At 48.6% G+C, this 21,390-nt stretch overlaps 1 protein-coding gene across 1 annotated transcript in view; it reads left to right on the forward strand.

Moving 5' to 3' along the window:
* Window positions 1-21,390, forward strand: part of SORL1 (sortilin related receptor 1) — a 166,024-nt gene that overhangs the window by 105,653 nt on the left and 38,981 nt on the right. Inside the window, exons 22-27 of the mRNA XM_042959590.1 lie at window positions 1,730-1,903; window positions 3,919-4,032; window positions 7,813-7,935; window positions 11,387-11,506; window positions 17,300-17,425; window positions 20,422-20,529. Of these exons, the coding sequence (XP_042815524.1) occupies window positions 1,730-1,903; window positions 3,919-4,032; window positions 7,813-7,935; window positions 11,387-11,506; window positions 17,300-17,425; window positions 20,422-20,529 (765 nt within the window). The remainder of the gene's footprint in view (window positions 1-1,729; window positions 1,904-3,918; window positions 4,033-7,812; window positions 7,936-11,386; window positions 11,507-17,299; window positions 17,426-20,421; window positions 20,530-21,390) is intronic.

Here is a 21,390-nt window from a genome sequence, read left to right on the forward strand (position 1 = left end):
GTATTTTTTTTTTAAGTATTCTGTTACCGTTCCATTTCTTGGAACACTGAATGCTGTGTTGTCCTCTGAATACAAAGAACATGTTCCAGATCATTTTGGAGTTGTTTTGCACTAGTGGCAGCTCTGTGTTCTTCCCTGTAGCCTAGAGCATGTGTATTTTGAAAAAGGAATAATCTCTCCTCATGGAACAGATCAGGGTGAACTGATCTCTGGCATTTCTGCTCTAGTCAACCGGTTATTCTGCTGTGGAAACTCTACCTGTGGAGTTGGTTAAATATTTGTAGAACCCTTTTGAATGTTTCATCATATGGATTCTCCTCTGCGAATGTATTTCGTGTCTTTGGTAATGCTTCGTACTCTCCGGTCCTTAGCGTCTAAACAACACTGTTGCTATATATCATGGTGACTTTTATTTTTATGCGTGTGCTAGTTAAACACTGATGAAGTGCCAACACATCCAAAGCCACTGAGCGTGTCATCACCCATATTAATACCAGTCGTCATTAACGAGCCCTGTTTTCCAACCTGCAGGTCAGTATAGGCAATGACATGGCTAAAATCTCCCCGCATGGAAACAGGTTACCTGGATGTGATTGTGGTCGGTTTGTCTGTCCGTGAGACAGCACAGCTGAAGGACTGTCATCAGCTGAGTTTTATCAGAGCGTTTATGTGTATTTCCCCCCGAGTTTGATGATGGACAGTCACAGCCAAAAGAACACGCTTACATTTCATAATTTATGTGGCTTTTATGGTGCTCCATGGTTGTATCGTGTTTCCAGCTTTTACCCAGTGGTGTGTGCATCCTCTCCCGCCTTGCCAGAAGGATGTGGAGGGTAGGAACATCCCTTTCCCATCATTGTGCATCCACAAAAGTTCTCTCTCCAGAATGCGGCGAAGGATTTTATGGACTTGCGTCTGGCCCTCTCTGTGGAAAGCTGAACCAGAGAAAAGACTGGAAATAGGGATAGATCAATGTTAACTAGTCCTTGTGTGGATTTATTGCATGACAGATAGCACTGAGGCTAATGGGCACCGTGGCTGGCTTTTTATTCAGCTCGGCCGCTGCACTCGGGCGCAGAGGAATTGAAAAGCAGAGACCCGGCTGTTCGTCTGGGCCCTGTCATTACTCAGGTGCATGTTCTTGTTAAGGGCTCTTGGGTCAGAGGAGCAGAAACCCAGTCAAGCTAACTCAAGTAAAAAGTGCTAATGAAACCATAGAGATTGTAAGGAACCCAAAGAGAGGAAACAGAGGTGAGCCTTGTGGGGACAGGTGCAGGAAATGGTAAAGACACCACTTCTGTCTCTCTCTCTCCTTCTCCCTGCGGGGCCCTGGTGTGGCCCTTCCCCTCCCCTCTGGAAGTCTGCCGTATTCTCCCGTCTGCCTCTCTGGAGTCTGTTTCTGCACAGCCTTGACCTGCACGGGGTTTGGTTTGTCCTGCCTCACCTTTGACACCCACGCCGTGTGACTTCTCTCCCGGCTTGGGCTCCCCAGTTGCTCTGTTGTTTTTCCATCACCCCAATTCCAAATTCCCAGGAGGAACAGCGGATGCCCGGCCCTGAGCAGAGGTTGTCGGCGAGGTTCGAGCCCCCGCACTCGGCCCTTCCCCTTTCTCTCTTTCTGCGCTCCGCGCCGTCGTGTGTCTGTACGACGAGCAGGTTGTGTTGATGTCAGTATCCCGTTCGGTGTTTTTTTTAACCCGGATGTGACCGCCGCTTGCCTTCTCTCCAGGAAGCAACGCCTGTGTGTCCAGGCCGTGCAGCCTGCTCTGCCTGCCCAGGGCCAACAACGGTAAGAGCTGCCGGTGTCCGGAGGGCGTGTCCAGCACTGTCCTCCCGTCCGGGGACCTGATGTGCGACTGCCCGCAGGGCTATCAGCGGGAGAACAGCACCTGTGTCAAAGAAGGTGCGTCCCTTCTTCTTTTCTACCCTCCTTCCTCCTTCCCTCTCCCCTCCCCTCCCCTCCCCTCCCCTCCCCTCCCCTCCCCTCCCCTTCCCCGTGCTGTGTGTTCCCCACGTTGCTGGGTTATTGAAATTGCCGCGGGTAAGAATCAAATCCGCTAGATACATACAGACATCCCGGCTCAGGAGCTGAGGCCTGTGGTACTTCAGTCCTCAGTGGGAGTCCCCTTTTTGTCTCCTTCTGCCTCTATTTATTTATTTATTTATTTATTTATTTATTTATTTATTTATTTTCACTTATTTTGAGATAGAGAAAGAGAGCGAGCGAGTAGGGGAGGGGCAGAGGGAGAGAGGAGAGAGTAAGAATCCTAAGCAGGCTCCGCACTGTCAGTGCAGAGCCCGACGTGGGGCTCAAGCTCACCAACCGTGAGATCATGACCTGAGCCGAAGTCAGACGCTTCACCGACTGAGCCATCCAGACGCCCTTCGTTCTGCCTCTTCCTTTCCTCATCCACCCCTCCACATCCGGGTTCTCAACTTCTCCTGCTTCCTGTCAGTTGGACCAAACCTGACTTGGAGAAAGGACTGGTCGGACCCCTTCACAGCTCACCTGGGCTCAGCAGCAGCTCTTTCCCACACGCTGCCCGCCCCCTGCCCCCAACACTAGCCCAGAAACATCCAGAGTGTTCAGAATGACATTGCAGAGGGTCTTGAGGCTTTACCTCACGCCGTGACCACCTGGCTCTAACAACCCCATCCATTCTTGCTTTGAATGTGAATACATAGGTTCTAAAACTTTTCCTCTGAAAACCTGTCTTCGTCTTGCTTTCCTGTCTAATTTGTGCCCTTACCACCTCCGCAGTCCTGGCCCCGTATATTACTGTCAGTGAGGGGAACCTCTGGAAGGGGGCCCTGCCAGGAAGCGTCCGAATCCCTGCTATTTTCATTCCCAAGGTTATATTTGCTTTGTAATCACGGCCTCCCTCCTTATAGCAGCCTCTTAGTCCTGGGCGGGGGGAACACACGAAGCGGCCCTGGGGTCCCTCTTCCATGAGAAATACAAATGGAGGGGTGCTTGTGTGGCTCAGTCGGTTAAGCGTCCGACTCCTGGTTTCGGCTCAGGTTATGATCTCACGGTGTGTGAGTTCGAGCCCCGCATTGGGCTCTGTGCTCATAGTATGGAGCCTGCTTGGGATTCTCTCACTCCCTTTCTCTCTCTGCCCCTACCCTCCTTGCTCCCTCTCTCTAAACATAAATAAATACACTTAAAAAAAAAAGAAATATAAATGGAAAAAAGATGACCCTGCCCTTCTTAGACCCGGGAGATTCTCTTTCAGGCTCTGGACATCCTCTTACATCTGTTTTAGAAAGAAACAAAGTTAACGCTAAGTTAACCAAGAGGAGAGGGAAAGGCTTTTCTATATTTTCCATTAGAATGCCTTTGGTTACCCAAACAAGAGGCCAGTCATCACGTGTTCTAGACTCAGTTTACCAAACAACGCGTTTTTCTTTCTCCTGTGTGTCACGGGTAGAAAAAAACCTCAGAGTATTGTGTATCCTTTGGTACCTACTTGACTGAAAAATTGAAGATCTATGGATATATATAATAGTATGTACAGAATACAGATGGCTATAACTATATTGACTATGTATGTTTTCATACTGTGTAGACATAGTCCCTTAAGCAGTTCCTTGGATGATTAATATTTTATAACGTTGATGGGCTGGTATCTACCCATTGGACCCAACCTGCACCATCACTGTCCTTTTTCATTATTGTAACCACCCCCGGCACCTCTCTAGCTCCCTCTTACCCCTTAATTGTAATTGAAAGAGGAAATAAGGAGGCCTCTATCGTAGTGCAGGTGAGCTTGGCACACCCCCCCTCTCTCCCTCTTGGCCATTTAAGGCCTGTTATTTGAGGAAGAGAAGCGGAAAGTCAAAAGAGAAGAGTCTTGCGGTCCAGCAGTAAGAATAATATTGGTTTCGTTTCCTCTTCTGCCTGCCGCCGGCGGCCAGAGAACACCTGTCTCCGTAACCAGTACCGCTGCAGCAACGGGAACTGTATCAACAGCATTTGGTGGTGCGACTTTGACAACGACTGTGGCGACATGAGCGACGAGAGAAACTGCCGTGAGTCTCTTAGCTTGGCCGGGCGTCTGGGATGTTACACGTTTGTGGTTACTTGCGAGGCCGGTCAGCTCCTCCCAGGTGGGGACCTGCCACCCCGGATGGCCCCTCATGATCAGCGATGCCCGTTTAGGCTGATGGGGCTTGGAGAACAGAGAAGAACATGTCTCCACCGCCACTTAGAATGGGTTATTGTTTAACACCCAACCCCCACAGGTGAGGGAAGTGCTCACTACAAGGGGTTGACCAAGAAGCATCTCGTGGCTGAAACTGAGCTGCCTGGGGCGTCGGGCGGCCTGGGCTGTAACTGTGGCCCTACTACTGTGATAAAGCTGTTGACCAGGTGACATTCCTTGATCGGTAAATTCAACCTTTTCAGAGATTGGAAACAGGTTTTACTTTGTATGCCATTCCAATCGGCGGATATCAGCTGCCTGCCAGGCTCTAGAGTGATCATCCTAATTGACTGACGATGCCTGGTTTGGTTTGAAATGCGGGGCTGTTGGGGCGCCTGGGTGGCTCAGTCGGTTAAGCGGCCGACTTCGGCTCAGGTCACGATCTCACGGTCCATGAGTTCGAGCCCCGCGTCGGGCCCTGGGCTGTTGGCTCAGAGCCTGGAGCCTGCTTCCGATTCTGTGTCTCCCTCTCTCTCTGCCCCTCCCCCGTTCATGCTCTGTCTCTTTCTGTCTCAAAAATAAATAAACATTAAAAAAAAAAAAAATGAAAGGCGGGGCTGTTGATAGGTGTGCATGGAAACATCCAAAGAGTGTATACTTTCTAAGGGTAACAACTAAAATATATGATTGTGTTTAGCAAGGTTTAAAGACAAACAAATAACTACGTATCATGGGTAATTGATTTACTCCCAGTTTTTAATTTTTAGTAGCTTCGACATTACCTTGTAAGGAGGTGCTTTGCCTTCTGACAGTGAGTAATACGTTCAGACATTCACTCAGCAAGTATTTGTTGAGGACTCCTTTGTTCTAGGCTCTGTGCTTGGCTCTGTGCCTGGCCTCAGGTGATCAGGTGGACAGGTGGATCAGGAGTTTACAGTCTGTAGGGGAGTTGGAAAAATAGAGGCAGTTACAGAGGAGCCTATGAGTGCTGTGATGGGGACGCACCATATGCATCCAGGAAGAGCACACAAATCAAACTTGGGTAGGTATTTATGGAGAGCCCTGAAGAAGGGTGGGTAGAGGTGAGCCAAGCAGAGGTGGAGGGAATATCGTGGTAGGCAAGAGAACTGCAGGTATGAAAACCCAGAGGTCAGAGTGCGTGGTGTGGGGCATCGGTGACAGGAATGGAGAGTTGGCCTAGGGATGGTCCCCAGAGCAGCAAGGGCCTGTGAGCTTTATTCAGAGGAGCAGTTGGGAACGGTTGAAATGACATGATGAGATTTTTGTCTTTGGAAAGATAAGGACTAGGAAGAATGCACTGGAGCGGAAGCGGACCGGGAGCAGGCAAGCCAGAAACTAATCCGCAGGCTTCTCTTTCAAATATTTCCCCATGGGAAATCCAAAAGCTCGTTGACCACTTTGTGCTGTAAGAACAGGTCGATGGGTGCCTCCTGGCTCCATATACTCTTCTGGCCTCTGGTGGACATACTTAGCCAGCCACCTATGGGAGCTGTGCCAGGTTCCCAGGCTGTTGCATCCAGAAAGTAACCTCAGGAGCAGTCAATTCACTGATAAAACCACGTATTGCCCTTCCTGGCTCACAGGAGGTTTTTACTAAACCTCTTCTTAATGATTTTTTCTTTGGTTTCAGTGGTTGCCATTCACACCCAGGGAGAAGAGCTTACTGAATGGCAGATTTGGGAGAACATTAGGCTATCTGGGTGTTTTCTTCTTTTCTTTTCTACCAGAGTCTCAGGAAGGTGTGGTGTTTGTGGGGGAAGAGCCAAAGCTCCTTAAAAACTGTCCACATGAACAACAGGGGAGCCTACCTTGGAAAGGACTTTATTACACAATGGGGTGGGAGAGGAGATGCTTCTTAGAATTGGCACGTTGGGTGAAGATTGCCAAGATATGATTAGGCTTGGTGGAAGCAGAGAGATTTAAACTAGACGACCTTGTGTCCAGTGATGGGGATTCTACCCTGGGTTTTGGTGTCTACTCGACGGATAAGCCGGGATCTTGTGTTGGTTCAGCGTTAGGAGGGAAGGACCTCCCTCCATGTTCAGGACTTGACGCTCTCCCGCCCAGCCCGTGAGCTCTGCACGGGCCTCACAGGCTTCCAGAGAGTTCACACTCGTCCTCTGGGTCAAGTTGGCAGCTGGCTCTGAACCCGCCCTGCTTTGGTGTCACCGTCAGCTGGGATTGACCTTCCCGGGACCATGGGACTTACTTGCTGCTCTGTTCTTTCTCCATTGACTCCACTTGGCCCAAGTCCCGACCAGTCAGATGTGGCAGAGGGGAGGGGTGGCAGGGGACCCAAGAGAGTGGTGCTTGTCTGTGCCTGCTCAAGCGGCTCCCTTATCAAGGAGGAGGAGAGCCGCGCTTATCCTGATGGTGGAGGCGCCCCGGCCGAGGGCAGGGCTGCAGGAAAGGAGCAGGCTGTGGCTGGGCAGTCCTGTCTGGGAAGTGAAATGCAACATCCCGTCAGCTGCCAGGGGGTGTGGCAGGGGGGCATCCTGTCAGTTCATCTCCCTCCTGCGCACACACACTCCTGTGCTGGGTAGCTGTCAGGTGCTCTGGGTTTTGACATGAATCCCCTGCAGCCTTGTCATTTTTGCATTCATCCTCTGCCTCCCACCATGAGCTCAATTACAGAGAAGAAATGGAGCCTCAAATAAGAGCTGCTGGGGATGTGTCACGGCAGCGTTGGCTTTTCATTTCACGGCACAGCCCCACCCTCCGCCCCAGGATTCTCTTCTGTCACATCCTACCTTGTGTGTCAGCTGCTTCCGAGAGCAGCCTTTCCTGGAGGGTCTTTGGCTGGGGTCAGGGGGTTGTGCTCACCTTCAAATAAGTTCTGTTCCAAAGAGGGAGAGGAATCTGTACCCGTTCGGATGCAGTCGGGCAGAGGAAGGACGAGGAAGAGACGTGACATCTGGTGGGAGCCTCTTCTATTTTACAGCCTATCTAATGGGCTCTGGTCCCAAACCTGTTTCCTTATTTATTTTCACAAGCCTGTCACAGGGTAGGTATTGTACGATTTCCACATTACAATGGAGAACACAGAGGCACAGGACGGTTAGGTTACATAAGTAAGTGGTAGATAATAGAACCGAGAGATCCGTATCTAGTCTTTCTGTCATCACAGCACTTGGCCCCATCACCTTATCCTCTTCCTGCTGTGCAGGAAACGGGCTCAAGGAGGTTAAAGTTAATTGCTTGAGGCAGAGGCAGAGCCAGGATTTGAAGCCTGACAACAGGGACCGCGTGCCCGCTGCAGAATCCTTGCCCAACACTCCCTGTGTCATCGAGACGAGGAGGTGCCAGCTTCTTGTGCGACATCGGGCTTCTTTAATGGTAGTTTTTCTAGATGAAGGTGTTTCTGCCACTTACTTAGGAAGACCCCTCCGTGTCGGAGCGGATCGTAGGAGGTAGTCCAGCCCATCAGTCTCTCTCCCAGCTGGATGGTGGTTTCTCACTTTCCCAGCCCGGTTCCCATCTGGAAGCTGTCTACCGAAAGACACGCTCTGATCTCCCTTGGTCGTAAATTTCAGATTCTCATGGTTCCCCCCCCCCCCCCCACCTTGGCTGGCTCTCCAGGGAAATGTTTGTGTTTGGCAGGGGGAATGAATTGTTCCTAACGAGTATGTTGTGTCTCCCGTCTTAGCTACTACCGTTTGTGATCTGGATACCCAGTTCCGTTGCCAGGAGTCCGGGACCTGCATCCCCCTCTCCTACAAATGTGACCTCGAGGATGACTGTGGAGACAATAGTGATGAAAGTCATTGTGGTAAGGAGACACGACGTCCAGGAGCCCCGTTCCTGAGCAGGGCGACACTCTTTGCTCACTGGGCTGTTGTGGGTTACAGATGCAGAATTTCTTTTCTTTTCTTTTCTTTTCTTTTCTTTTCTTTTCTTTTCTTTTCTTTTCTTTTCTTTTCCTTTCTTTTCTTTCCTTTCTTTTCTTTTCTCTTCCTTTCTTTTCCTTTCTTTTCTTTTCTTTTCTTTTCTTTTTTCTTTTCTTTTCTTTTCTTTTCTTTCCTTTCTTTTCTTTTCCTTTCTTTTCTTTTCTTTTCTCTTCCTTTCTTTTCTTTTCCTTTCCTTTCCTTTCTTTTCTTTTCCTTTTTTTTCTTTTCCTTTCTTTTCTTTTTTTTTCTTTTCTCTTCCTTTCCTTTCTTTTCTTTTCTTTTCTTTTCTTTTCTTTTCTCTTCCTGTCTTTTCTTTTCCTTTCTTTTCTTTTCTTTTCTTTTCTTTTCTTTTCTTTTCTTTTCTCTTCCTGTCTTTTCTTTTCTTTTCCTTTCCTTTGCTTTCCTTTCCTTTCCTTCCTTTCCTTTCCTTTCCTTTCCTTTCAATTTTTTTTAAAGAAGTTTATTTTTTATTTTGAAAAATAAAGAGTGTGCGTGCAAACAGGGTAGGGACAGAGAGAGAGGAAGATGCAGAATCCCAAGCAGGCTCTGTGCCACGAACGCAGAGCCCCGCACGGGGCTCGAACTCACAGACCATGAGATCATGACCTGAGCTGAGATCAAGAGTTGGACGCTTAACCGATTGTGCCACCCAGGCGCCCTGATGCAGGATTTCTGAAAGCGTCTCTGGGTTTATGATAGTCCAGCTGCATGACCACCATGGTAGGAATGATTCATTCAAAAAATAACAGCCCCTGCTTGTACCTTTCAGAGGCGCTGTAAGCATGGATATGATAGTGAGGAAGATTTCTAAATGAATTTAGGCGGTTCGTAACAGCTGTATGTGGAACAGACTTGGCCCACACATCTGGGCGGCTGTGAGATTAGCCTCCCGAACACACAGATCAATACCTTTGTGAACGTTTTTTTTTTTTTTTTTTTTTAAATGTTTATTTATTTTTGAGACAGAGAGAGACAGAGCATGAACAGGGGAGGGTCAGAGAGAGGGAGACACAGAATCGGAAGCAGGCTCCAGGCTCCGAGCCATCAGCCCAGAGTCCGACGCGGGGCTCGAACTCACGGACCGCGAGATCGTGACCTGAGCCGAAGTCGGCCGCTTAACCGACTGAGCCACCCAGGCGCCCCAGTGAACGTTTTTTAAAACCAGTCTAACTCAGTAAACTCTGTTAGAAGCCCAGCAGATGGTACGAACGTAGTTTGAACATCTGTTTTCCGAATGGAGGTTTTTACATTTAGAAAAATTAGTGTGTTGGAATTGCAAGGCATGATAAGGAGTTCTCTAGTTCAGGTCCTTTCAGTTTCCAATTAAATGACCGAAGGGACATATTTCAGGTGATGCTATTAGTTTGTGTCAGAGTAGGAACCCGGAGCCTTGTTTCCCACCCGACCCCCGCTGCTGCCCGGCACCAGCCCTGCCCCGGTTCACGAGGCCTGTCTTGGTGAATGGCTCTGGTACCCAACTCTGCGTTGCTGACTGTGCAAGGAGGAAACATTACACAGTGCACACAGTGTACCAGATTGGAGGGATCCTGGCCATGAAAGGGAAGTGAGAACGGAGGCCAGACGCTGACCCCAGACATCATGATGAGTTGGTGTGGCCGTGCCAGTTCTCTCTGCCCACCCACGGGGCAGGTCCGGTCAGGCTGTGCCTGTGCTTACAGATGGGGCCTGCTGTTTTCACCAGCAGGCAGTTTGACCCCAGGGACTGAAATGAGAAGAGCAGGGGAAATGCTCCTAGCCTGGCTCTCTGAGGAATTTTGTGGGATCACGTCATTTTCCCTCATCTCTGTACACATAGGAAGTTCTGGAAAGCAGTCTTCAGGATCCAGTGCTGTTCTCCCTGCATTTCTTCCATCTCCTCCTCAGCGCCCTCAGAGGGGTGAAGGGCACAGCTTTGTAGGAAGGAGACCCTAGTGGTGTCACCCACTGGGCACACGTTTGACCATCCGATGGCCGGATTCTCCCTTCATGAGCCTGTTCATGCTGGTGTCTCCTGAGTCCGTCCTGGGGTCTCAGTCCCTGACATCCTCAGAGCCAGGTCCTCTTAAATATCTGAATCCCCAACTTCACCCTCAACTTGTCTCCTGAATGAGGGCAACTCAGGAGTCACCCTGGGCCCCAGACTTGGCTACTCTGGGCCCCAGACTTGGCTACCTCTGTTTTCATAGAATCTTTTTTTTTTTTTTAATGTTTATTTACTTTTGAGAGACACACACACACACACACACACACACACACACAGTGTGAGCAGGGGAGGGACAGAGAGAGGGAGACACAGAATCTGAAGCAGACTCTAGGCTCTGAGCCATCACCACAGAGCCCGACGCGGGGCTCAAACTCATGAACCATGAGATCATGACCTGAGCTGAAGTCAGATGCCCAACTCACTGAGCCACCCAGGCGCCCCACATAGAATTTTTAAAACTCCATTTCAGGGGTGCCTGGGAGGCTCAGTTGAGCGTCTGACTCTTGGTTTCGATTCAGGTCACGATCTCAATGGTTGGTGGGTTCGAGCTCCGTGTCGGGCTCCACGCTGACAGCTCAGAGCCTGCTTGGGATTCTGTCTCTCCCTCTCTCTCTCTGCCCTTCCCCCACTCGCTCTCACTGTCTCTCTCAAAATAATTAAATAAACTTAAAAAAAAATTTTTTTTTAATTCCATTCGAAAGTTCTGTTTTAAAGGATAGTCCCAGGGCCTGTAAATGGTGTTGCCAGAGAAGCCTGCTTGCAGGTCTTGGCCAGGCTGCACGGGCTCATTTGCTTCAGGACCCCACCTTTCTAGAGACAGCTGGCCAGCCAACATCCCTGGAGCTCTGCCCACAGAAGCTCCCCAGTTTCCTGTGTTTCGGGAGCTCGGCACTGACCTCACGTTCCCCTATCTGAGCATCGCATCCTAATCAGCCCCCTTGGAGTTCTCACTACCCCCTTTCTGAAACCACAGGCTGATACTAGAAGGCTTCTGTTTCTTGAGAATTCTGCTTTTTGGACAACTAGAGCATCGCCCCCCAACCTTCCCATCGCAGTAGCCATAGACGGTGGTAATATTTGCAGAGTGCACCGAGAATAACCCTGTTCTTTCCTGGAGGCAACCAGCAGCAGGAGTATCTCGGGGCACCCGTACCCCATTTGCAGCATGCTGGCTGGAATCAATCCTCAGCGGCCTTGCAAATCCCCGGTGCAAGTCCGTGCTATGTCTGGATAACTGGGGATGATGCGGATAATGCGTGCCCTGCTAACCCTTAGGGGCTCTGGCGCCAGAATGGAATTATGAGCGAGGCTTTGTCCCCACGGCTGTGTGTCTGTGGTCTCTCCTGCAGAAATGCACCAGTGCCGGAGTGACGAATACAACTGCAGTTCGGGCATGTGCATCCGCTCCTCCTGGGTGTGTGACGGGGACAATGACTGCAGAGACTGGTCTGATGAAGCCAACTGCACCGGTCAGTACTTCCTGCTCTCCCTGAACGGCACTTGTCTGTATGTGCGCTGGTTAGCCTCGCAGCCCTACGTGATCGTAGACTCTAGGCTCTGAGAACTGGACCGTAGACATCAGCCAATTGGCTGCTTCTCAGAGAGCTGGTCTGTGATGAGCTTGTGCCGACGGGTAAACCAACATCCTGCTTTCTTCATGGAGAAGGTCTTGCTGTGAAAAAAGGATTGACTAAACGGGTATCCTGATACAGTCGGTTCACATTCTGGCTCAAGCTTATTTCTTCTTGACCGTTAATACACAGTTGACAGACTTGGTCCCTTGTCTGGGGACCCTACATTGGGTAGCACTGGACTAGCTCGTGGTTTTGATTTTTTTTTTTTAATGTTTATTTATTTTTGAGAGAGAGAGAGAGCGAGAGAGAGAGACAGAGCATGAATGGGGGAGGGGCAGAGAGAGAGGGAGAGAGAAACACAGAATCCGAAGCAGGCTCCAGGCTCCGAGCTGGCAGCACAGAGCCCGATGCGGGGCTCGAACCCATGAACTGTGAGATCACGACCTGAGCTGAAGTCAGACACTTAACCAACTTGAGCCGCCCAGGCGCTCCTAGCTCAGGTTTTTGAATGGGGAGCATCAGAGAATTCCCCAACGGTGAAAGCCTAAAGTGTACTGTGCACCTGTTTGGGGCAAGATTTTATGAAAAATAAAGTTGGAAAGAGCATGAGGATATGAGAGAAAGGCTGGGCGGTGTGATGTGGAGGTAATGTTTGAATTCTTCTGTTGAGTGATGGGTTCACTCATGTTCATTATACTACTTTTTATGAATGAATGAACGAATGAATGAATGGGGCCCATTTACATTACGGTGGAGTGGAGGAGAACGAAGAATTGGGAACGCTGTGGAGGGGGAAAAAAAAGACTGATCCCATTGCCTGATGAGTAAATTTCTCTGCAACTTCTTGAAATTCACTCAGTTCTACGTTTAAATCTCTCCAGTGATGGGGCTAAGGTGGTTTCACGTACCCATTTCGTCGTGGTGAGGGCAGATCTGCTTCTCGGCTTTGGTTTTCAATTCACTGTTAACTGCATTAACTTGTCATTCATGCAGTGTGGATCATGGCTCTTGTGGCGGGACTTCCAAGTCCCCTGTCTTAATCTCTCTCGCCCCCAGCGTGCCCCACCGGTTCCTACACTGCCCAGCATCTGGGAGCTCGAAGCATGCCTACCAGTGTGTAAAAGCAAATAAAAAGAAGGTTATGTGATGAGACCCCAAATGTAAATAGAGACAACTTGTGTCGTGATGCTTTAGATTTGGTTCCTGTAGGGCAGAAGTGACCTTTGACCCCTTTGTGTTCTCCCACTGCCCAGCCCCTGGGAAGAGTGCCTGTTCAGGGAACTTTTGTCAATTTGGTAATTTATACAACTGCTTTTCTGTAGTCATCTTAGTTTCGAGGTGACCTCCTGTGGCCTTAAAGAGTACATGGCCCTCCCCAAATGCCCTGTCATCCCACAGGATGATCTGTGATGTTACCAAATTCTGTCCCCTTGCAAACTTACCCTGAACTTGCCCTTTGTCCTTTCTGGTGTGATCTGTCAGTGTCTGAACCTCTCTTCTGGGGGCACTGCAGGAAAATGCTTCTCTCCAAACATGAGCATGGCCCGCAGAAGGAGGAAAAACCAAGGTCTGTGAAGGAATTGCCGTCAGCCCAGGAACCACGAGTGCTGTCTGGAAGCTGTGGGTTTGGGTGGATGATTGGGTAATAAATTAGAGGGGTGCACTTGGGCATTTCAGTTTGTAAATTGCAAAATGATTGAACATCTTGTTAGCACAACCGCGTTAGTCAATTTTGTGTTTCAGCAGCATGTGCTGATCTTCCGGGATGAATGATCAACCCGTTTCTATGGGTGGGCTCACCGTAGACTCCTGATTTTCCTCTCTCATTTTTTTCTGGCAGGGCTGTCTGGGGAAAATGTAGAGTGTTTGCACCTCACCTGCTCCCCTGTTCCCATGGCTGTTCTTCCAAAGCTATTTAAAGATGATTCTCCTTCCCTGTCATCTCCGAATCGATGGCGGTCAGCTGTGAGCTCATTAGGATGTATGGCGTGTCACTTCATTTCCTGACCTAACAAATTAAGTCATCTGCAAAGCCAGGGAAAATAGATCGGGGTCGACTGACTTCCTGTTGGCCTCAGCTTGCGTGCAAGGTCTTTGCTCTTCTCCCCCCCTGCTTTTTCCTTTCATGGGATTGAATTTCCTTTATTCCCTTCTCCCCACCTCCCTGAATGGAATTTTGAACTTAAACTTGATTTCTGTTGTATTAGCGGTTACACTTAGACATCTCGTGTGTCTTTGTAGTAACATCCGCCTCTCCTCAGAATGCCTGGATTCCAGTCTCTGCACATGGTCCCAAGACTAACAGACTCAGTAAATACTTAGTATTTTAGTTTCACATTTTAAAAAGCCTAATATTAGCCATTGCTATTATATTTTAGTAACCATTTATCACTGCTTCTTGTATCTGATGCCTCCCTTCTGAGTACATCCTTCTCCATTTCTTGGCAGCAGGAGTCCGTGAGTGGTAAACTCTTTTAAGTTTTGTTTATATAAACGTGTCTTTATTTTGCTGCTCTCAAGTCCTGAATTCAGGTGGATCTGGGTTTCTGGGTTTCTGGTAATTTTCCGCAAGTATCTTGACGAATTCATTCTGTTTCCTTCTGGCCTCTTCTGTGTTGATTTGATTTCTCCTGTCGGGTGATCTGTTCAAACGACAGTCAGACGTTCTTTCCTCTCGAGTTCTCTGTAGGTTCTTGTTGATTCGTTTGTCTTGTGGTTGGTGTGCAGCTTCCCCCATCTAGGTGTGGAATTATTTTTATTTGTCCTGCTCTTGAGACTTGTTTTCCTTCTCGGGTCTGGGGATTTGTTTTTCATCGATTCTGGGGCACTACAGCCATGATCTTTTCAGCTCTATTTGCTACTTTCTCTGCTTTGGTCTTCAGCAGTTACTGTCAACCATTTTGGTGGACTGTGCCCTTCTGCTGTTCATGGTTCCTGTTTTTGTATCCCCTGTCTCTTTGTGACTCTTTATGACTGTCTATAGTCTCGGTTACTTCCTCAGACTTCTCTTCCAGTTCAACGGTTCTCTTTTCAGCTAAATCTAATGGGCTGTTTCACAAATCCCCTGAGCTATTATTATTTCCATGACTACATATACATTTTTTAAGCTTATTTTTGAGAGAGAGAGAGAGAGAGAACAGGGGAGGGGCAGAGAGAGAGGATCCAAAGTGGGCTCTGTGCTGACGGTAAAGAGCCCAATGTGGGGCTCAAACTCACGATCCGTGAGATCATGACCTGAGCCGAAGTTGGACGCTTAACCGACTGAGCCACCCCTGGGCACCCCATGACTGTATTTTTTTATATCTCGAATTTCTGTCTCTTTTCTTTATGCTTTACGTTATTACTTTTATTTCACTAATCATTGAAGTTATATTGATATTCTCATTTGTGTTCCCTCGTTCTCTTCCTAATAGTCCAGTGCTGTGTGTTGAATGTGGCAGTGCTTTCCTACCGCATTAATTCATTCATCCCTTCTGCCCCCCCAACTTGTATTTGGTTAATAATTTCCATCGGGTATTCCAGAGGGTCCTGCTGAGTCATAGAAGATCTGTCCAAGTCAGAGAGTAAGGTGTGGGATAACGGCCTCTATTAGAAACCAGGATGCTCTAATTTCATGGTCATTTACCCCATTAGCCCATCCATTCTTATAGTCACAGTGAATCCTGCCGTGTGAAGGATTCCTATTTTTCTTCCCAGTTCTTTAGTCTGTATTAAAGTCCATCTCTTCTATCCCTGTGATTAAAAAAAAAAAAAGTATTAATTGAACATGTATTATTTACTAGACACTTAGTGTCAGAGAGCTAATAAGTTACTCAGGAGGTGGGAAAATTCAGAAAAAGAGAATGTGTTAAGCATTGCATTCATACCTGGCCACTTAAAATGGAATGGTGCAAACTGATGAGTCTTTCTGAGCGCAGCTCCTGTGATGGATTTTGGAGATCTCCGACATGCCTCCCAGAATGGTCATTTGGAAACTCCATTAGCACTCTGAAATTGCTTTCAATTAAAAGTGAAATGCATAAGCTGAATAATAACAAGCAGATCAGTATGGTAATGAGCTTAGGCAGCAGCATATTTTATGAAAGTGAGCAAGGCTTTGCTGAGGAATATTTTCAAGGGCTGTCAGACTTGGAAAACCAACAGATCAAAAAGTATTCCAGGCAATGGCTGTTTACTGGGGCAAAAAATCATGTACCCTGTTACTCCTCTTACCAGATAAGTATATTTTTAAAAAAGATGTTTAATGGATTCCTTGTACCAAAGGTTGTAAAATATTGAAACTTCCTGTAGACCTGTTTGCATGCTACGCATATATCCTTGGTCTTCAGAGAGAGAGGAAGACAGCAGATAATGGACCACCACTTGTGTTAAAGTGGCTTGAAAGATCAGGTTCTTTGTATTTCCGACTGCTGCAAAAAATAGCCTCAAATTCAGTAGAAATTCTCGAGGGCGTTGGAAGCCAATTTTCCCAACCCTTGAGTAGCAGTTGCCAACCATCTTGATTGAATAAATAACTACAGTATGCACTCAGGAACCCACTTTTGTTTGTCTTGCCTCCTGGGTTGCGCAGACATCCTGTCCACACAGTTCAACTAACAGAGGGCTCATCTATCTCAGTGGTATTATTTTATGTCAGTTGTCAAAAAGACCAGGCCTGGCTTTCATTCGGCCATGAACAGACACAAGCGGCTTTCTGTTTCAGTGGAGGAAGGGCAACTCTCATGGAGAAGGTGGTTAGTCATGTTGGTTGGGTTCAAGGCACCCATTCTGCGTCTGAACCAGCCTTTGATCACGCCTTCGAGAAGTTGCTAAAGGACTTCCAGGTGGCCTCAGCCCACGTATGCAGCTAGGGCTGTTCAGTTATAACAATAGCTCTGTTCTACTTGCCTCTTTTGAAATGATTGTCGGGGACACCACGTATTTATTGTTGGCTGGTGGATGTCACTCCTGACTGTTGAGAAAGTTAGACGAGTCTGGGAGGTCCCGGGACCTTTTCTTTGTGAGCCTGGATAAATCTTCTGTGCCCTTTGGAGCTGAGGTTTTCCCCATCTGAAATTGGGTAGTTGGTTTAGAATTATAAAATGACAGCCTGTCAGAGCCGACCAGGGTCCTTATGTGTCAGCATCGATGATGAGACTGAGGCCCCCGCACGGTGGCTGGACCGGGTCTAGGGCCAGTCTCCTGAGCACCCGCCGCCCCTCCGTGTCCCACAGAATCTGCATGAGTGGGTGGGTTTATGGGAGAAGATGAAGTGGCAAGACGGAGCAGGGGCAGCACAGGCCGTGGGCTGGGATAGCCCTGGAGCCATTACTTAATCGTCTTTGTGAACGTGGGCGAGTTTCTTCATTTCTCTGAGGCTGTTTCTCACCTGTGGACGGGGAATAATCCTTACATCGTAGGTGGTTGTGAAAAGCAAATGATTTTTCTGGTTGTTGTTTTTAACGTGTACATCGGCACTCGTGTAACATTTCCAGACCCACAGAGCCAAGCGATTGCTTCATCAGGAGGCTGCCCCCCACCTTCAGGGCGGCCCCGGGTGCCTAGCTCCTGGCCAGGGAGGAGCTCGGGTGCTCCCCACGCGTACCTTTTGACCCAGTGCGGTGTCTCTTTAGTCAGCCCCTGGGCGGTTGGTGGGGGAGCGGCCGTGAGGGCGGCATTCACGCACTCTCTCTCCCCTTTTGCCGGCAGCCATCTACCACACCTGCGAAGCCTCCAACTTCCAGTGTCACAACGGGCACTGTATCCCCCAGCGGTGGGCGTGTGACGGCGACATGGATTGCCAGGACGGTTCTGATGAGGATCCCGTGAAGTGCGGTAAGTGCAAACGCTCCAGCCTTCCCCTGGAGCTTCCCCGGTGTCTGCTGGTCGGGAAAAGAGGCCACAGATGGGCCGGGGAGTCCTGCTCCACCGTTCCTCTCTGCCCGCTCTGACAACCAAAGAAGCCCGCCCAGGTTCCGTATGGCATCGCGCAGGACGTAAAGGGGTGTGTGATACGGTCTTCGTTGTCAGGCAAGCCGTTTGGCCTCATTGCTTTTCCATCGCAGCTTTGAAGCAAAGCAGTGGAAACCAATGAACGCACCCAGAGTGCTAACTGCAGTCACCAAGGACGGAAATTGCCAGGGTTCTGCCAGAACTTAGCCAACGGTTTCTCTATAAATAGCCTATTTTATGACTGAGAGTTCTCTGTTATGGTCCTTTGGTAAAATGGACCCTTCCCCGAAGGTAGAACATTTTCAGCATAAGTGATTTAGAAGAGAATTCCGAGGTCATCAGTTACCTTCACAAAATAGCTCTGACACGAACACAACGTATGAAATCCTCTTTGATACCAGATATCTTTAAGGTTCTCTCTCCTTATCCTTTTCTCTACAACGTCTGTCAGAAACCAATCCCCCGTGTTTCTCCTCTGCTCTCAATATTCTGCTCACAGAATACTTCAACGTTTCTTGGCCACCAAATGTGTGTTTTCCACACTAAGCAATTCTTCAGTACCAGCTGGGTGTCCCACAGTTAATTCATTCCTTACTTTGTCTTCCTTGGGATAGTGTGAGACCTTACAGGGGAAGGGTTTGGTCCCCAACGCCGTCCCCCCCCGACTTCAGATGCCAGTCACAAGCCTCAAATTGCCACCTGAACTTCTGACCGACCGGCCATAAATCCACATTCCCACGTCCCCTCCCTTGGGTTCATCGATTTGCTAGAATGGCTCACAGAATTCAGGGAAGCGCATTTCCTACTTGATTGAAAAAGGACAGAATGAACGTCCTGATGGAAGGTACGCGTAGGGCAAGGTACAGGAAAGGGATGTGGAACTTCCGTGCCCTGTCCAGACCTGTCACTTCTCCAGCCTCTCTGTGCTCAGCAGCCTGGAAGCTCTGAGCCCCATACTTGTGGATGTTTATGGAGGCTTTACGGCATAGGCATGACTGATCATTAGCTGTCTCTAGCCCTCGGCCCTTCCTGGAGGATGGGGAGTGGGGTTCAAAGTTGCAAGCCTCTGGTCATGGCATGGTTTTTCTGGTGATCAGCCCCTATCCTAAAGCTACACAGGAGTCTACCCAGAGTTGCCCCATTAGAACAAAGGACACTCCTGTCACCTAGGAAATGATACGGGTTTAAGAGCTCTGTGCCAGTAACCAGGGGCAGAGACCAATAGATCTATATATTTCCTGTTATTTTACACCATACGTTCCGGATCTTCATGGGATGGTAGTCATTGTCTGCACGTCACATACTCTGTTCCTCTCATGTCACCATATTAAACAAAGATGTTTGCCTCTATCTGTATTTTTCTGTAGTTAGCATTTTCATGGCAGATGCATATTCACTTTGTATTTCTCTGACGTGGTTTACTTGGTTGCTTCCTGGTCGGGCATTAGCGTGTTTTTAATTTTACGCTGTTATACGTAGTGAAATTATTCACTTCTTTGGAAACGAAGGTTTAGTTTTTCTTGAAGGTACTCGTTATGATATGTTTTCTCAGTATGGAATTGCTGGGTCAAGGGTTCTGATGTGTTTTCATGATTCTCATTAAGTGTCGCCATATTGCATTTCCGAGTGATTATGCCAGAAGCATCTCTATCAGTAACATAGTGTATGTTTCCCCAAGTCTCCCTTGATCTTACATTTTATCTCTTTAGTTGTTTTCACTAATGTAATAATGAATGGGAGTTTGTCTCGTGTGATTTTAATTCTATACTTTTATAGAAAGCTTTTATACTTAGCGGCATTAAGTATTTCCCTGACTCATGGTACTCACTTACTGTTTCTGTTTGATGTCCTTAGAATAATTTCCTAGGCATGATGGCTTTTTAGGGGATGAAAACACATTTTCTTGCCTGACACATGCCCCTCCCGGAGCCGTTCTCCTAAGAGTTGGGTTTGCAGTGGCCCGTGACTCACGTGCTAGAACTTACAATTAAGCCTAATGGCCAGCAGCAGCTCTGTGTTCATGAGAAAGGGTTACCTCATACTAAGAATTCTCTGCTAAGTGTAAAACCTAAGATTCTTAACATTTCTAGGATGGACTTTGTCCAAAGGGCTTTGGCTTAGAATTCCTGAAGAATTAAGATGGTGATTTATGAGAGCTTTAAAAGACCAGGGTTTATAATCAGGATTCAGCTCCTCCTTTTCTTTTTTTTTCATTCACCGAAGCTTTTCTTGAAAATATATACTCCATTTTTTGAGTAGGTAACAGGTTCAAAATGGAAAAAAGTATCACGAGGTGTGGGGGTAAACATTTCTCTCCCCATCTGCCGGACTCTCACCCTGTCCGTGTAGGAAACTTTGGTTGGAGACCCTTGTAGGATGTTTTTGTGCGTATGTGCACGTTTAAATATAGTGTGTATTCTTGCGCTGTTTTACACGAGTCGTATGCTATGTGTGTTGTTTCTCACCTTGGTTTTTTTTTCACACAACCGTGTATCTAGGACACATTTTTACAGAGTACTAACTACTTCTTCAGTCCCTTTGTAACAATCTGGTGCTCCGGTTGTACGTACAGCAAGGTCTTACAGAGTCCCCTGTTGAGGGACGCGTACGTGGTCCTCAGGGTATTGCAAAGAGTGTTGCGGTGAATAGCCTTATACCTACCCGATTTTCCACTTGTGTGGGCAGATGGCGTTTTTCCAACGGCATCGCCGGCTCAAGGCGCGCGTGCACTTGCAATGGGGACAGCCGTTGCCCATCTCCCACCCTCCTGAGGGGTGGTACAGACCCGTCCCCTTCTCCCCCCCCCCCCCCTGCGATGGGCGTGCATGCCTGCCTGTTTCCTCTCCGTCATTTCCCTCCGTTGTCGGATTGCATTTCAGAGAAGAAGTGTAACGGCTTCCGCTGCCCGAACGGCACCTGCATCCCCTCCAGCAAGCATTGTGACGGTCTGCGGGACTGCTCGGACGGCTCCGACGAGCAGCACTGCGGTGAGTCCGCTCCCGGCAGCGGCGGGGCGATCATGGAAGAGGTTGTAGCTCGGCGAACCTTGTCGCTTCTTTGCAGTGTGTTTGGGGATTGGCCCATTGTTTGGAACTGAACGCTTACTTCTCCTACTCCCCTGTTGCTGACTGACGCTCGGGTACCATTTTTGGCCGGGGGACCCTCTTACCTTCCGTTTCCTTTCTACTCGTAGAGGTTGTCTCGGGTCACTGGTGCTCCTGCCTGAGTATGCTTTGCCTGGGTCCATCCCTCCCAACCCTAGATTTCTGATGTAATTCTGCAGCATGACCTGAGCGTGGGGATTTTTTTTTTTTTAATGTTTATTTATTTTTGAGAGAGAGAGAGAGAGAGAACGAGTAGGGAAGGGGCAGAGAGAGAGGGAGACGCAGAAGCGGGCTCCAGGCTCTGAGCTGTCAGCACAGAGCCCGACGCGGGGCTCGAAGTCACGAACCGCGAGATCATGACCCGAGCCGAAGTGGGACGCTTAACCGACTGAGCCACCAGGGCGCCCTGTAAGCATCAGGACCTTTAAAAAGTGCCCCGGGTGTTTGTGATGGGCAGTCCAAGTTCAGAACTGATGTAATAGTGGAGGGGTGGCAGTCGGGCCTTGGGGGCGGAAAGCCAGCCCGTACGTGGCCTGTCCTATTAACTGAAGTTTTCTGTAAACACAGACACTCCTCCTGCTTCCATGCAACTGTAGCAGAGTGGAGTGGTTGTGGTAGAGACTGTATGACTCTCAGAACCTTGCGAGCTTGCCCCCTGGTTGTGCCGCTCCCCGTGCTCCAGGAAAACAGAACCAGTAGGACGTGTGTGTCCTATACAGAGAGATTTCTTTTCAGGAATCAGCT

Source organism: Panthera tigris, chromosome D1, assembly GCF_018350195.1.
Source record: "Panthera tigris isolate Pti1 chromosome D1, P.tigris_Pti1_mat1.1, whole genome shotgun sequence".
Classification (NCBI taxonomy): Eukaryota; Metazoa; Chordata; class Mammalia; order Carnivora; family Felidae; genus Panthera; species Panthera tigris.